General features: G+C 36.5%; 1 protein-coding gene across 7 annotated transcripts in view; it reads right to left on the reverse strand.

Annotated features, from left to right (window-relative positions):
* Positions 1-2,339: 2,339 nt before the first annotated feature.
* Positions 2,340-15,878, reverse strand: part of CRY1 (cryptochrome circadian regulator 1) — a 102,300-nt gene continuing 88,761 nt past the window's right edge. For 5 of the 7 annotated variants that reach the window (XM_054445091.2, XM_063646677.1, XM_054445090.2 and 2 more), the window contains 10 exons: positions 12,736-12,920; positions 12,252-12,340; positions 10,922-11,062; positions 10,530-10,841; positions 8,892-9,043; positions 8,465-8,667; positions 8,271-8,363; positions 3,945-4,016; positions 3,767-3,870; positions 2,340-2,982 (listed from right to left, as the gene is read on the reverse strand). In XM_054445091.2, coding sequence (XP_054301066.1) covers positions 3,767-3,870; positions 3,945-4,016; positions 8,271-8,363; positions 8,465-8,667; positions 8,892-9,043; positions 10,530-10,841; positions 10,922-11,062; positions 12,252-12,340; positions 12,736-12,920 — 1,351 coding nt within the window. In that variant the 3' untranslated portion in view covers positions 2,340-2,982. Of the gene's footprint in view, positions 4,017-8,270; positions 8,364-8,464; positions 8,668-8,891; positions 9,044-10,529; positions 10,842-10,921; positions 11,063-12,251; positions 12,341-12,735; positions 12,921-15,878 lie in introns of all 7 variants that reach the window. The other 2 variants (XM_054445092.2, XM_063646676.1) reach the window with 2 other exon arrangements.

Genomic DNA, 15,878 nt, shown 5'->3' on the forward strand with positions numbered 1-15,878 from the left:
AAAACCCTGGTTCTCTCAATATAATTTTCCCAAGTTGTCAGTACAGTTTTTGGCAATAAGAATTGAAGAAGTATTTGAATGAGTAAAATGTCTTAAATCCCTCAACCACAAGTAGGATTTCTAGTTAGGGGGAGAATACTGATTCGAACATCATGTATCTGCTCAAGTAGAGCATGATGATTGATGCCTTTTCTTTCCCTTTCAGTGATTCATTTTGACCACTGTTTACACCAAACTGAAAAAGCTTTCCAAAAAACTCCCTAATAAAAAAAAAATCCTCTTACATTTATAAATAGCATACCAGTGCTTATGCTGAGATAGTGTTCTTTTACTGAAATGTTTATTTATTCACATTAAAACTGAATCTTTGGCCGCGCGCGGTGGCTCATGCCTGTAATCCCAGCACTTTGGGAGGCCAAGGCCAGCGGATCACGAGGTCAGGAAATCGCGACCATTCTGGCTAACGGTGAAACCCTCTCTACTAAAAAATACAAAAAATTAGCCGGGCGTGATGACACGCGCCTGTAGTCCCAGCTACTTGGGAGGCTGAGGCAGGAGAATCACTTGAACCCAGGAGGCAGAGGCCGCAGTGAGCCGAGATCATGCTACTGCACTCCAGCCTGGGCGACAGAGTGAGATTTTGTCTCAAAACAACAAGAAAACTGAAATCTATGACCTCTTGTACGGTGATGGTAAATCTCAGGTCTATGAATTTCTCAACTCTGCACTGTACAACCAGGTCCAAAGAGTAGGATGTGAGGTACACTTACCATAAAAAACAATTAAAATATTACTTAACAGTGGTGAAAAAAGAACGATAAAGCACAGGATTTTTTCTTATTCTTTTTCTCAGTAATGAAATTTCCCACCCACCCCCACATCCCCGAGACAAGGTCTCACCCTGTCATCCAGGTTGGAGTGCAGTGGTGCAATCATAGTTCACTGCAGTCTCAAACCCCCCAGATCAAGCCATCCTCCCACCTCAGCCTCCCAAGTAGCTGGGAACATAGGTGCACACCACCACACCTGGCTAATATTTTTGTTGTTTCCTTTTGTAGAGATGGGGTCCCAAGATGTTGTTCAGGCTAATCTTTTTTTTTTTTTTTTTTTTTTTTTTGAGATGGAGTCTCGCTCTGTCACCCAGGCTGGAGTGCAGTGGTGCGATCTCAGCTCATCGCAAACTCCGCCTCCCGGGTTCACGCCTCAAGTGATTCTCCTGCTTCAGTTTCCCAAAGTACTAGGATTATAGGCATGAACCACCATGCCTGGTCTTCTTTACTTTTTACTTTTTATTTTTATATTGATTTTTTAAAAATAGAGATGGGGTCTTGCTAAGTCTCCAGGGCTGGTCTCAAACTCTTGGCTTTAAGTGATCCTCCCGCCTCAACCCCACAAAGTGCTGGGATTACAGGCAATGAGCCACCATACCCAGCTCAGATGAGGTCTTGCTCTGTCCACCCAGGCTGGAGTACAGTGGCACAATCATAGCTCACTGCAGCCTTGACCTCCTGGGCTTCAGTGATCTTCCCACCTCAGCCTCCAAAAGTGCTGGGATTATAGGCGTGAACCACCACACCTAGCCTCAGTAATGGAATTACTGATCATTGTTAATTCACTATCCAGGATATTTTAAAAAATGCATATCATCTAAAATGTTATTCTGTATTTTTACTCAACTTTATCTTCAGTTATCTTTAAATTATCATACTAAATATCTATCACGATTAATGATGGGAAAATGAAAAGCCACTGGTTATAATTCAGAATGGCAAGAACTAACCTACTAGAGAACATTAAAGGGATAATAACAATAGTAATAAAAATAATGGCAACTAACCAGAGCTGTGGCATACAGCTATGCAGACTGTGCATTGTACACGCCAGGGGGTGACACAGCATGGCAGCCCTGTGGCTAACATTGAGTACCCTAACATGCCAGCTCATAAGTATTTTACATGGAACTGAACTATAAAGCAGATACTACCCTCATTCCTATTTTATAGATAAGAAGAAAGAAGACACAGAAGGTTAAACTTGCTCAAGACCTCAAAGCTAATGAACGGCAGAACTGGGCATTTGGTTCTAGAGCTCACTCTATTGATTGCTAGCCCATACTGCCTGATTTATGGTTACAAATGCCATTACTTGAAAAAAGTCCCTTTAGTTTTACCTCTTTCTTGCATATAATTTTGAAAAACACTGTTTAACTAAACATATGGTAGCTGTTCCTTCAAAATGATGATGTGGTTTATAGAATCTCTTTGTAATTTGTAATCATATATCATACAGCAATACTCTCTCTTACCAAAAAAGAAAAAAAAAAAACCACGTACACAAGATTTCATATTTGCATATACTTTAATAACAAGGTCATTTTAGTAATAAATGAACAAAGAAACAGAGACAAAGAGAACTTAACACATGATACTTCAACAAGTTTAGGTCTAAAAAGGTTTACATCAAAGTTTAAAACATATACTGTCTGTGTTAACAGAGGCTACAATACCAATTTGGATTATGCACATTATCTAAAACATTATTATCAAAGAGTGCAAAGTTAGATCAAACAACGTCAAGAAAATTCTGTCCTAAAATTTTAACAAAGTCTTTTAAGAAAGTCTAAAAACCTCCTTTTTTCCCACTGACTTCAAAACTTTGAGTTTTATATCAGAATATCAATTTGTCATTTTAACTTTACCATACATGAAAAATTATCAAAAATATATCGATGGGTCTATACTAATTGTGACTGTTTATATTTACATTAAGCAAATTCTCTTGCCAAGTTCTTTATATACAAATTACCAATTGTCCTCTGTGAAATTCATTAAAAAGTTAAAAACCACAGAAATGTCATTAGAAACAACATATTTCAATATGTAACTGCTTTCCATCAATGAAGAATATTTTTAAATAACTTAATTGAAAAGTATTGAACTCCCCACCAATTTCAGCTGCAACAGTATTCCTCCTGAATGTTTTCTGTGATTTAAGGGGAAAAAAAAACTAGGTAAAGCTTGATTGCAAATAATTCAATGACAAAAATGTGATGAGTGTTTATTGACCTTATCTTCAAGATACTTATAGTCTAATTAGGTTGACATAAAAAAACTAAGCAATAAAAAATGTAAACAGTGTTAGAAATTGAAGAAACAGAAAATTTTTAAAAACTGGCAAATCCAACGTATAAATACTTTTCATATTAATTTAAATTACAAAATGACATCCCAAATCCAATTAAATTGAATGCAGGAAAGGCTTTGTGATACTTCTAATAAGGGCCAGCATTTTAAAAAATTTTAACCTATTCCCAAATTGGAAAGAATTTAGATTTTAGAAGCATCACAACAGATAAAAGAAATTTATAAACATTTAAGAGGCAAAAATTTGGGGGAAAGTTCATAAAAAGATTATATTAATGTCACTAAAATAAAGAGGCCACTTTAACTGTTTTAGACTCATAGTTACGTAGAAAGGAAATAAAAAAGTTGTCTTTTTCTAAGAAAAAACTTGACCACAAAATCATAAACATCTCTAATTTAAAGAGCATTGGTTCAGATGAATATAAAACTGGTGCAACAATTTCTCTGGTACAGATGCATGTCTCTTGACCAAAAATTAACTGATTTTGTAAAAATTGCTTAAAAATTAATGCCTCAAGACTTTCTGCTCTGAAAATAGAGATTTGCTCCATTTTTGAAATTATCTTAATTTACGTTAATTATATACTCATCTAAAGCAAGAAACAAAGCTCTAAAATATTTACCTAATTAGTGCTCTGTCTCTGGACTTTAGGACCAATACTCTGTGTGTCCTCTTCCTGACTAGCACGTTTCCCACCACTGAGACCAGTGCCCATGGAGCTTCTTCCTGCACATTTAAAAAATGTATGTTTAAGATAGGAAAAGGAAAAAGAACAGTATGCTCCAATGCTTCATTCTTACCTTGCTTCAACAGGTGAGTTTGCTGACTGTCGCCATGAGCATAGTGTAAAATACCACTCCCTTGAGAGCAACCTGTTAGTATTTAAAACACAGTAAAATTAATTAAAATCAAATGTAAGATGTATATATTATTAAGACTACAAATCCGACTTTTAGTGCTTGTACTTAAGGTCATTTATATGCTTTTAAGACTAAATTTCAATCTTCCTATGAACCAAAAATCACATGGTCAAATCAGGAAAACTTAAATTTAGGCTCACAGAAGTGTTGACAGTTCAAAGGCAAAATCACTGATGATCATTTTTTAAAAAACATTTCCTTACTAGATGACAATTTGAAACTTGACCATGAAGGTAAAACATAGGGGCAAGAATGAGACAGACATTTTTCCCTCACTCTTGTCCCTTTTCCCACGCTTTTCCTTCAGAGCCCCTCCAAACATATTTCCTTGAGGATAAGGGAATAAGGGCCTGCCGATGAGTTAAACAATTCAAATCTACAACAAGCAGAAGACACAGACTATGTGGCAGTTACCTAGCCTAAGCAATCATATCAACCCTTCTAAAAACAAACACTATTATAGGAGAATATGTTGGCTAGAACAGAGAAGTATGTTTTAGGGAAACATTTCCGTCAGTGTGTCCAGGTTAGGAAAAATATGAGCATTCTGGACCTATCCATGGGCAGGTGGATAGGTCAACATCTTATGGCCTGAACTAGATTGTGCACTTAACTTTCATTTTAATTAACTTCAATCCCAGGCAATCGGTGGCAGTTGCTCACCATAAGTGAGTATGAAGTACTATCCCACAGTTGTTTTAATTTGCATTTCCCTAATGACTAATAATGCCGATGAACTGATATTTTACAATAAAAAAACCCTAAAAGTTAAATAAAAACTAAAACATATTGCTACAGTAGTAAACATATTACAGTCTGTTTTATTATAAGAACAAAAGTAAGACTTCTATGTATAGTTTATTCCTTTCCTGAGCACATGTGCACACACACACAAATACAAAGATGAGCAGAGAAAAATGCAATTTGTGTTGCAGAGATTAAGAATGTTCCACAGTCATTAAAAAAACAAACAAAAACAAACAAACAAAAAACTAAGAAAAGTCAAAGAATTTTGCCCTTTGACGTGCCTTGTAAGGTACTATAAAAGCCTACAGACAGGATAGGTGTAAGGCATAAAAGTATATGCTTTAGAAGCATTTAAGTCCTTTCAAATGGGGCAGAAACCTGAGAGGAGAAATGTTTAATATTAATAGCATAGCCCAAGTCGTGTCTTTTCACAATTTCCCATTTCCAGGTCTAAAACGTTTTTTTTTCTTCATCTCACTACCCAAATGCTACTCAATCCTGTCACCTTTCAAGAAAGTCTCTCTAGTCCTTTCAGCTCTCAATAATCTCTCCCTTTTCTCATATTGCACATGGAGGCAGCATCTTATAATTTACCACTTTTTCATTTGTTTTTGTTTTCCCTCCACACCCCCATTTAGACTTAAGTTCTACTTAGCTTTTCATGTCTCATGTCTTTTGAAAGCCTCCAAGAAGCTGGCTACAAACTGTTACAGGCAAATATTTACATGATTAAAATAATTTCAAGATTTATTAATTCTTCTATTATATAATAAACTACCCTATATTTATACATTTGTGAAGCAAAATTGTCCCAATTTAACCTGCTACCATGATTAGCTTTTAAAGATAATTCCAAATAAACGACACAGGTTTGAGTGGTCTAAGAAGCTGTCTGTGCCATCATTGTGCATTAGCCCAGCCCTTGGTTCCTAGCCCATTGCTACCTGCCTGTTATCTTAGTGCTTCACAGAGCTTCTGTCCCTCACTCATGTGTGGGCTGACAGGGCAGGCTATGAACTGAACAAGAGATCTGAAAGAACTTTTGAAATGATTATCTTGTGGAAGTTTATTCAAATTGTAGGAGATCCTGAGAAGGAACATTTCTCAAGTATACTGCCATCACTGGCAACTGTCAACTGCTGGGTGGATCACATTCCAGCAATAAAATATTTTCTCTTGTAAACACTTATGGCATTCCATTTGCAGAGGAGGCCCAATGATGCAGGAAGAAGTACAAGCTTTGGAGCTAGTCAGACTTGGATCTGAATCTTAGCTCAACTACTTACTAACTGTGGGATCTTGGTTAAGTTACCTAATCTTTCTAGGATTATTTCCCCAAATATAAAATGAGGATCCCACTACCTCCTCCCCAGGTTATTGTGAGAAAGTAGGCAAAAATCCCTTACTATCTACTGGGCACAAGGTAGGCAGTCAAAATGTGAGTGCTTTTGTCCCCTTCTCCCAAAACTAATTCTTGGAGGATAAAATACATGCTGTTTTCACAAGGATGCAGGACATTTCTGAATTCAAAAAGGTTCAATTTTTAAAAGGTTTTATTCTTAATATCAACTTAGAACATCTGACTTAAAAAAGCATTCCTCAAATGCTACCCTGTTTTTATCCTTTTTTTTTTTTTATTTTGAAAAATATAGATTCACAAACAGTTGTAAAGTTAGTACAAAGAGGTCCTGTTTCCCTGTCTTCTTAGTGACATCTTATGAAACTACAGTACAACAATATAACCAGGTATTGACATTGATACAATGTGTTTGTATAATTTTATGCTCTTTTATCACATGTATAGATTTCTTTTTTCTTTTTCTTCCCTTCAATTTTAAGTTCTGGGGGTACATGTGCAGGATGTGCAGGTTTGTTACATAGGCAAACATGTGCCATGGTGGTTTGCTGCACAGATCAACCCATCACCTTGGTATTAAGGCCAGCATGCATTAGCTATTCTTCCTAATGCTCTCCCTGCCCCTGCCCCCCCAACAGACCCCAGCGTGTGTGTTTTGTTGTTTTTTGTTTTTGAGACGGAGTTTTGCTCTTGTTACCCAGGCTGGAGTACAATGGTGCGATCTCAGCTCACCGCAACCTCCGCCTCCTAGGTTCAAGTGATTCTCCTGCCTCAGCCTCCCAAGTAGCTGGGATTACAGGCATGCGCTACCACGCCTGGCCAATTTTGTCTTTTTAGTAGAGACTGGGGTTTCTCCATGTTGGTCAGGGGCTGGTCTCGAACTCCCGACCTCAGGTGATCCACCCACCTCGGCCTCCCAAAGTGCTGGGATTACAGGTGTGAGCTACTGCACCTGGCCCCAGTATGTGTTGTTCTCCGCATGTATCCGTGTGTTCTCATCATTCTACTTCCACTTACAAGCGAGAACATGAGGTGTTTGGTTTTCTGTTCCTGCCTTAGTTTGCTGAGGATAATGGCTACAAGCTCCATCATGTCCCTGCAAAGAACATGATCTCGTTCCTTTTTATGGCTGCATAGTATTTCATGGTACATATGTACCACATTTTCTTTATCTAGTCTATCATTGGCATTTAGCTTGATTCCATGTCTTTGCTAATGTGAATAGTGCTGCAATGAACATACGTGTGCATGTATCTTTATAACAGAATGATTTATATTCCTTTGGGTATATACTCAGTAATGGGATTGCTCAGTCAAATGGTATTTCTGCTTCTAGATCTTTGAGGAATCAGCACACTGTCTTCCACAATGGTTGAACTAATTTACAATCCCATCAACAATGTAAAAGCCTTCCTTTTTCTCTGCATCCTCACCAGCATCTGTTGTTTCTTGACTTTTTAATAATCACCATTCTCACTGATGCTGTCCTATTTTTTAATCAAATTACTGAGCTTCATGCTATTTTTGGTCAAAGCCAAAAACTAATATGATGATTCAAATTTCTAACACATACTGAGTTCTTGAAATTATTAATATCTCATGTAAGAATTTACATGGTCACTAAATTCGTATCATACAGAAAACTACTACAGACCAGACTTTATAAGAAAAACTTATGTGCAAAAAGACTAGAGGGCTCTATGCATGTGTACAATAAATCTTTCGGCCATGTTCATAGGGCCACTGACTTTCTTAACTAATTACCTTATAGTTGCCATACACCTAAAGAGTAAAAAATAATAAGCATTCTGAAAATGTGACATTTGAGTTTCATTTTATCCTTAAAATTGCTCTCCTCAGTTTGCAAGAGCTTTAACTTGACCCAGTATCTACTACACCTAATGATATTTTCCATCTCTAAAATGTCATCAATGGAGTGAAGAGATGTGTCTGGGTGCACATGTATGCATGCATACAAAGAATCTATTAAGCTAATTTCAAAGATAGATTTTTATAAAATATGTTAGTGAGCATCAATAACAAATATATTTGTTTAATAACCTCTTCATGTTACTAAGTGCAGAAATTTCCTTTTCACTTACTTCCACTGCTGCTACAACCTGGGACATTTTCTGCAGAATATCCCATGAAGCCTCCATTCCCATTAGGATTAGAAGGTACTGATGCTAGAAGACCTAAAGGACAAAAAAATTTTCTTTTAAATTATGATCAAGATAAAATTCAAAGATAAGTACATAAACAGCTGCCAAAGAAACAAAGACAGTTATTAACATACCTAGTCCTCTATATCGTGAAAGCTGCTGATAGATCTGTTTCATCCTTTCGATATTCAAACGGCTTGCCTCAGCATGGTTCACCATTGGTTTAGGATAATTAACTCCTATCAAACATTTGGCTACCTTTTGGATACCTTCTGGTGCATTCCAGGGATCATAGATATATTTTGCAGGGAAGCCTCTTAGGACAGGCAAATAACGCCTTTGGGAGAAAAAAGAAAGATTACTAATAAAATGCACTCTAAGCAAACTATAACTACTAGCTATGACAGACCAAAATCAAATCAAGACCATTTAAATGATCTGTTTGCCCTTCTCATCTCTGCTGCCCATCATGAGTGGGGAATACTTTAAGCATTGATTAAACATAAAAAGCTCTTCTTGAATTAACTATTCCAAACTGAGTAGTAATCACCCTTGATTTACCTGATATAGTCTCCATTGGGATCTGTTCTCCTACCAAAACCAACAGGGCAATAGCAGTGAAAAAACTGTTGAAAAAAGGAACTACAAGACAGCCACATCCAACTTCCAGCATTTATGCTCCAATCTGCATCAAGCAATAATTCTTCAAATACCTTCAGAAGTAACAGTAACCAATTAGTTTGCACACACATAATTCGCAAAGCAAGCATTTTCAAGGTCACAGTAGATCCAAAGTCAAGGCAAAGAAAATCTAGCACAGAATTGTAAAATTAAACATTCCAAAGTTAGCTTCCCTATGTTCTGTTCTATAATGAGCTCTTCCAGAGAAAGAAACATAGTTGTAATATAGTATGCTTCTGAAGAGAATTTACTTTTCCAACCTCTGCAGTGTTACTGGGAGAATGGAAGGTAAAAAAAAATATTCAAATCACTGATTTAAAAGGATGTGGATTTAAAAGGATATTATTAGTAGACACAGGAAAAGCAGTAAACCACTTTCAAGAAAGCAAAAATGCTATTACATAAAACACCAACAAAAACTTAGCTTCGTATTCTAGCCTAAACAAAGGAAGCATACTCAAATATAAATTCACTTAAAAATATATACTAGCATTACATAGTTTAACTTCGAATTCCTTGATCAGAAAGAAAATAGAATTAAAATAAATGATTTTTATATATATTCATTAAGTATGTTATATATTGTCTTTGTATACAACTGTGTACTAGGAAATATAAGAGATTAAAAACACACACACACACACACATAAGCTCAGAAATGGTCCTTGGATGGGGCAAATGTATGATATTGCCAGAAAGGTAAAAAATGTACGTAATGGCCGGGCGCGGTGGCTCATGCGTGTAATCCCAGCACTTTGGGAGGCTGAGGCAGGGGGATCATTTGAGGTCAGGAGTTCAAGACCAGCCTGGGCAATGTGGTAAAACCCTCTCTCTACTAAAAATACAAAATTAGCTGGGCACAGTGGTGGGCACCTGTAATCCCAGCTACTCGGGAGGTTGAGGCAGGAGAATCACTTGAACCTGGAAGGCGTAGGTTGCAGTGAGCTGAGATCACACCATTGCACCCCAGCCTGTGCTACAGAGCGAGAGACTCCGTCTCAAAAAAAAAAAAAAAAAAAAAAAAAAAAAAAGTACCTAAGTCTTATTACGTATAATCCACAAGATGTCGTCACAAAATGTAGTATGCTTCTATTTACATAATAGAAGTATTACTAAAAAGCTGTGAAGTGAGGTGAAATGATTTATATTTTAAAATTTATAATATGAATTCATTATCTCTAGGAACTCTTTAGTGAATTCTTTTGGTGACAGAAATATCACCTATAAATATATCTATCAACAAATTCAGTGTTAAATTTTATAGTTCTCTTAGTGGCTAGGCTGGTTTAACCATTAAAATGACTTTAGGTTAATCAATTTAACCAGTTTTCACCTTTTTGCTTGTCTGATTATACCATTTTTCTCTGAAAGTGTCCCCATATTTGGGGAATTAAATGTTTTATCCACTGAAAAACTACACTATAAATGAATCTATATAACAGACAACTTCTAGGATTTGTTTTATTAAGGTAAGGATTCCTTCAAAATAAGGCAAGCTATATCAGTTAGAACACTTACCTTCATTCCTTCTTCCCAACTAATCCACAGGTCCCCTCGTGTCAGGAAGCAAGCAACTGCATGCCTGGCTAGATGATGAATCCAACCCTCCTGACGAAGCTGTGTCATGATGGCATCAATCCATGGAAAGCCTGTCCGGCCTTCTGCCCATTTGGCTAAAGCCTCAGGATTTTTATCCCAAGGAATCTGAACACAGATAGGGTTTCCTTCCATTTTATCAAAGCGTGGATTATTTGTTGCTGCTGTATAGAAAAATTCACGCCATAACAGTTGCCCATAAAGGGAAAGGGGAGGGGAACTGTTCTTCTTTACCTATGGTTAAAAAGCAAAGAAGTATTATCAGAATGTTTTTTTTAAAGTATTAAACAGTAAGCTCTAATTTTAGAGAATACCTTTTTGTAGAGATCTGTTAGTTTGAAGTAAAACAGTCGACATGACAAACAACCAAATCGGAGATAAGGACTAAGTCCAGTAGGGCTTGCAAGCAGAGAATTCGCATTCATTCGAGGTCTTTCAAAATTTGCCACCCAAGCCTGAAAACACACAGAGAAAATTACATTAACTAATTGTCTTTTTAATTTTAAAAGAACACTCAGAATGGAGATTTTCTTTTAAAGTTACATAGTTCTTGGGGAATAAAATCTTATCCTAGCCACAAATTACATGTTTTAATAAAAAATAAGACAGGATAAAAAAGTGAGCATTCTTTTCAGTCATCCTTGTGCAGCACATACTCATGTGAAATAAATTACCTTCAAATTTCCAACAGAAAGCTGAGAGAACCTTCAATCTCTCTCTTTTTTTTTTTTCTGAGACAGGGTCTCGCTCTGTCACCCAGGCTGGAGTGCAGTGGCTCAATCTTGGCTCACTGCAACCTCCAGCTCCCGGGTGGAGGATTCTCTTGCCTCAGCCTCCTGAGTAGCTGGGACTATAGGCATGCGCCACCATGCCTGGCTAATTTTTGTATTTTTAGTAGGGATGGGATTTCACCATGTTGGCCAGGCTGGTCTCAAACTCCTGAACCCAAATGATCCGCCCACCTCAGCCTCCCAAAGTGCTGGGATTACAGGCATGAGCCACCAGGCCTGGAAAATTTATTTATTTATTTTGAGATGGAGTCTCACTCCATCACCCAGGCTGGAGTACAGTGGTATGATCTTGGCTTACTGCAACTTCTGCCTCCTGGGTTCAAACAATTCTCATGCCTCAGCATCCCAAGTAGCTGGAATTAAAGGCACACACCAACCACCCTGGCTAACTTTTGTATTTTTAGTAAAGATGGGGGTTTTGCCATGTTGGCCAGGCTGGTCTTGAACTCCTGACCTCAAGTGATCCACCTGCCTCAGCCTCCCAAAGTGCTGGGATTACAGGCGTAAGCCACCATGCCTGGCTTTCAACCTCTCTTTAACACAAAGGTAAAGGTGAAATATAATTCTATTCTAGTTTCGAAATTGTGGCCACTAGATACTAGCTTAGGTAGAAAGAACAGAAGAGGTAGTGCGGTAGTAGCTAAAGGGGAAATAATTAGAAGAGAAGGAGAAAGAGCATTTAAATGAGGAGATGGTAGTTAACCTTCAAACAATTAGGTTTGTGCTATTTTAACCATTTCCGTTAATCCTCCCCTTTCAACAATCTATTTGTTATTTTTAAAAGAGAGAAAAATTATTTTTTAAATGGCAGTTTGGAAATACAACCATAGCTATATAATCTACATTATCATACTTTTCTTTCCAAATGCCTTTCCAAACGAGTAAGTGCTTCAGTTTCTCCGCCTGGCCACACTGCAGAGGATAAGCCATCTGTATCGAAACCTACAAGAAAGAAAAGAAAAAAACATCATTCTTCCGAAACTAATTTTTATTTAACCCCAATAACTGGCAGAACAAATTACTTTGCAGAAAAATTAAGAGAGTACCATAAAAATGAACTGAAGGCCTAAATAAGCCCTCACCTATAGAGAATATGACATGGTTTCAATTTTTCAGGATGTACATCTTAAGGTGGTAACAATAGATCACATACTTATAGAACACATAAATGATGAACAAACATATCACTTCTTAAAGGGTTCTTTTTCTTCTCCCCCTGCCCTTTCTTTCTCTCCTAATGCAAACTACTTTACATGGCAAAATTAAAATGGGAATTTTCTGAGTAATTTATGATTTATTAACTTTTAAGCCTCACACTGGTTACAGTTTACACTCACCTAGCTCTTCCAGTGAAGGGACTCCATATTTCTCATCATGGTCATCAGACAGAGGAGTTGTGCACTTTTCTATCACTTCTGAAGTAATTGTCTCTACTGGTATCTCTAGTGGTTCCATTTTGCTGATAAGAGTCTGGAATCTTTTATAAGTTAGAGGTGGTTGTCCACCATTGAGTTCTATGATCCTATAACAAGAGTTAGTAAAATGTAGTTAGTATAAAAAAAGACAATAAATTTTGGCTAATAAGCTCCCAAAAGGCTTAAAAAGCAGAAAATAAAATTAATAACTGAAGTCTTTGAGGGAAATGTTAGCTTGTTATAATGACCGAGAAATGTGTCCAAAATGATTAATGAGTCCAAAAATCATTCTCCTGAGCTTCTAGACATCCTCTAGGTATCAAATATACACACTACACAAATATTAAAACCTTTAAGACAAAGAATATTAAAAACTTATGAGAGGAAAAAACAAGTAAGAGGGTAAATTAGTCTAAAGGCAATTACAAAAAGTTAATATACACAGACACATGAAAAACATGTTATGGCCCAGCTCAAAGAATCTCAATCATCAATAAAAACTAAACCAGGCTGATAATTATATGAAAGAGTAATCAGCAGGTCTCATTTAGGAAAAATAAATTTTATTGTATATATTTGAGTTTACAACACATTATGGGATACATGTAGATAGTAAAATGGTTACTATAGTGAAGCAGATTAACATATTTATAATCTCAGTTACTTTTTTGTATGTGTGTGACAAAAGCAGCTAAAATCTACTTATTTGATAAAAATTCCAAATAAAAGACAATTTTATTAACTAAAATCCTTACTCTGTACACTAGACCTCTAGTGTTGTTCATCTTACATAACTTCTACTTTGTATCCTTGGACCTACATTCCTGATATGGTTTGGCTGTGCCCCCACCAAAATGTCATCTTCAGTTGTAACTCCCACAATTCCCACATGTCATGGGAGGGACCCTGTGGGAGGTAACTGAATCATGGGGGTAGGTCTTTCCCGTGCTGCTCTCAAGATAATGAGTAAGTCTCACAAGATCTGATGGTTTTTAAAAGGGGGAGTTACCCTGCACAAGCTCCCTCCTTGCCTGCTGTCATCCATGTAAGACATGACTTGCTTCTCCTTGCCTTCCACCATGATTATGAGGCCTTCTGAGCGTGTGGAACTGTAAGTCCATTAAATCTTTTTCTTTTGTAAATTGCCCAGTCTTGGGTATGTCTTTATCAGCATCATAAAAACGGACTAAAACAATTACCCTATTTCCTTCAGCAAATTTTATAAATTTTGATTCTATATTACTGTGGTGACAATTACTTCCTATTTTCTATTGTGCTAATGAAGGCATGAGAGATGTCAGCATATGTATCTATGTCACATACTTAGAACACATAAGCCCCCAAATTTCAAGTTATTTAAATTTAAGTATCTTTTTACTTCTGATCATTAATTACCTCAATCAAGTATTAATTAAAAAAAATAACTAGCTTTGCCAATGGTAGTTTAGATTAAGTTTAGACACTATTTTGGAATAACTACTTTTTTTCATTATGGCCATTTGCTTAGCATTTGGCCTTAATAAAAAATGACAGGTGAAATCCAACTCCATCATTTTACAGATGTGAAAACAGGCCTACCAGGAGAGTTAAGTAAACTAGTCAAGGTCATATAACTGATAAATGGCAAATCAAGGTTTTCTTAGTGTATTTTAGTGTATTTTTCATTATACAATACGTAGTGATGTATCAACTACAGATACATACAGAAAGTAATACAGAAAGCAATCACCATAAAAGATATCCTGTTTAAGTAAATTTTGCTTTGATGTATTTTGAATTTATTCATAGGGTTGCAATGAATTTTGCTGAATGTAATGATGCTACAATAATACTACTGAGGACATTGTTAATTACACAACAGTAGCAAAATGAGAATCTCAGGACAAAACATTTTCTATATGTTACATTTTAATATGATAGATTACATATAGTAAATATTCACATTCAATCCAATAAACACTTGATTTTTTTTTTTTTTTTTTTTTTGAGACAGAGTCTCGCTCTGTTGCCCAGGCTGGAATGCAGTGGTGCTATCTTGGCTCACTGCAACCTCTGCCTCCCGGGTTCAAGTGATTCTCCTACCTCAGCCTCCCAAGTAGCTGGATTACAGGCACCCGCCACTATGCCTGGCTAATTTTTGTATTTTTAGTAGAGATGGGGGTTTCACCATTTTGGCCAGGCTGGTCTTGAACTCCTGACCTTGTGATCCACCTGCCTCAGCCTCCCAAAGTGCTGGGATTACAGGTGTGAGCCGTCGCGCCTGGCCTAAACACTTAATTTTATGCATAACACTGAGTCTCCCACTTAGAAGCAACTGCTTTTATCCTGTTTTGCCCCCTCCTTGCTATAAGCTCCCTAAAGTTAAGCAAATTGGTGAGCTCGAAGGCAAGATTATTATTAAAAGATATATGAATTCTAGCTTAGTATCAAGTAAGACCTTTGTCTGAATCAAATCATGATTTTTTGATACATTTAAAATGTAAAATCAGCTAGTTTGTCATGTTACAGAATTTTTTACTAACTTGATAAAATACATAAATTACTAAAAAAGTAAAATGATTTAAAAGGTAAATAAATTATAAGATTTCAGTACTTAAAAGGACAATGGTATGCCAAAAGTTTTAAACAGTTAAGTTTTATAGACCTCTAAGACTCATAGCATATAATACTCCCTAAATTTAAGTTTGACCACAGAATTTCTGTGGGACAAAGGATCACCAAGGACTGGTGTTGGAAGAAATACACTTTGGGAAATATTCTATTATGCCATTGTTCAGAGGACTACAGCTATGCAATGTTATATTACATCCAATTTGCATCTGGATTTAAAATCCAGACAGACAAGATAGATATACATGAAATAAGATAACATTAAACAAGCATACAAAATATGTCAATGCAATTTATAACTATGTATAACTATAAAATTGATAATGCTAAGAGCCCAGAAAGGCAAGACCACAGGAGGCTGAGTTAAGAGTAGTCAAGGAAAATTCTGTAAGTCTTAATCCATAATAGTTTTGAAACTGAAATGCTGATACCTGTCATTGGGTCAATAGCAGCTA

The sequence above is a fragment of the Pongo pygmaeus genome, chromosome 10 (genome assembly GCF_028885625.2).
Source record: "Pongo pygmaeus isolate AG05252 chromosome 10, NHGRI_mPonPyg2-v2.0_pri, whole genome shotgun sequence".
In the NCBI taxonomy this organism is placed as follows: domain Eukaryota; kingdom Metazoa; phylum Chordata; class Mammalia; order Primates; family Hominidae; genus Pongo; species Pongo pygmaeus.